This window comes from Serpula lacrymans, assembly GCF_000218685.1.
Source record: "Serpula lacrymans var. lacrymans S7.9 unplaced genomic scaffold SERLAscaffold_5, whole genome shotgun sequence".
Taxonomy (NCBI): Eukaryota; Fungi; Basidiomycota; class Agaricomycetes; order Boletales; family Serpulaceae; genus Serpula; species Serpula lacrymans.
Window position 1 is genome coordinate 1,802,513 of NW_006763294.1, and position 1,747 is coordinate 1,804,259.

Here is a 1,747-nt window from a genome sequence, read left to right on the forward strand (position 1 = left end):
TAAACGTTCCATATACCTCTGATTAGGGGGGAATCCATCCCATCCTATCTGTCTCTGCATCATTTTCGAACTTTTGCCTTATTTTTCGCTTTTTGGCATATCTGGGTGTGTGCATAAAGCTCCAATCTTCTCTGCTCTGTCCATTATCAGATAGAACAAGCCTATAGACTGTGAAGCTCGCCTGCATTGCCTCAGTTTGCTGTTGCCTAGAGCCTCTCTCAGCCTGCGGTGTTTGGGGAGCTTAAGTCACTTTGTTGACTCATATACAAGCCCTATTAACCAACACTGTCTCGAGGCGATTTCTCTGTTAATATCAGTGTGGTATTGAAAGGGGAACACAGGCGTAACCCTGTAGCAGCACTAGGAAGCCTTAGCACCCTCCTGGATCGCTTTTGGACGCTTTTTGGACCCTATTTGGACCTATCCTTGCACTTTCTGACCCTCTCCATATCCTCTCTCTACCGCCTCACCATCTTATCTGCTCGCCTCCTACTGTTTCCCATCGCCTTTGCCACTTTTCTATCGCCTATAGCCGTCTCCTACATCATTTATCTTTGCTCTATCGTCTTATACAACACCCATCATGTCTGACTCTGACCCAAAGTTCCATCCCTTGTCTGTCACTAACTACCCCCAGTGGAGTGGTGAAATGCAAGCTTGGTTGATGACCAAGGGACTGTGGAGGCTCGTCTCTGGCGCTGAAAAGTGTCCTGGGACTGACGCTGAAGCAATAGAGAAATGGGAGTTGAGAGCTGAAAAGGCTGCTGGTGCATTATACCTCAATGTCACCAAAGAGCAGCGCATCCATCTTGATGGCATCATTGATGATCCTGTCAAGATCTGGGAGAAACTGGCCATTGTGCACGTCTCTAAGAAGCCTGGGACGAGATTTAACGCCTATGACGACTTCTTCTCTATCAGAAAGAAGGAGGACGAGTCCCTGCAGTCTCTCATGACCAGAATTGACAAAGGCATGCATCAGATTCAAAATCTTTGTCCTACTGGCTTCTCATTGTCTGAATTGGACGATGAATTGACATGCATGGCCATGATTAGGGCGCTTCCTGATCAATATGCCCACTTCACTTCATCTCTACTACTTCTGGGCACCTTGGACAAGACCCAGCTCAGGGATGCTTTCCTTGCTGAAGAGGTCAATCGCCGTCGTCGTGCTGAAGTCGATTCTGCCTTGCATTCTTCGTCTACCACTGCCAATAGCACCTGTACCCATCCTAACTGCCATAATTGCAACCAATCCACCACCTCTACTCGCATTCAGTGTGATTTCTGTGGTTTACTTGGTCATACCCAGGATAAATGCCACAGATATGTTATCAGTCGCCAACAGGCGGTGGAGGGCGCTAAGAATCGCTACAAGCGTGGCAATAAGGCTCAGGCAGGCCCCAGCAACTCTCAGAATACCTCTCAGCAGCCCAAATCTTCGCCCAACAATGCCAATTCATCTACTGTGGTCACTGAATCAGCTGGAAATGCAAGTCTTCGTTCCATTCATCCCTCTGATCCTCATTGCCCTCTCCAACTTGATGCTGACATTGATTGGAATGCAGATACAGGTGCCACTTCTCATATGACACCTCATCGTCATTGGGTGCACCACTATACCCCATATCGTGTGCCAATCAAGCTGGCTGATCACACTGTCGTCTATTCAGCTGGTGTTGGTACTGTGGTGTTTAATCCTGTGATGAATGGCAAAGTGGCTAGGGCTGTGGAATCTCTAGAGTGC

At 48.0% G+C, this 1,747-nt stretch overlaps 1 protein-coding gene across 1 annotated transcript; it reads left to right on the forward strand.

The window, feature by feature from the left end:
• Positions 1-1,249: 1,249 nt before the first annotated feature.
• Positions 1,250-1,708, forward strand: SERLADRAFT_338127 (uncharacterized protein; the record flags this gene model as incomplete). Its single annotated transcript, XM_007316743.1, has 1 exon — positions 1,250-1,708. A coding segment is annotated over one exon (459 nt), but the record flags the coding sequence as incomplete, so codon positions are not given.
• Positions 1,709-1,747: the final 39 nt, after the last annotated feature.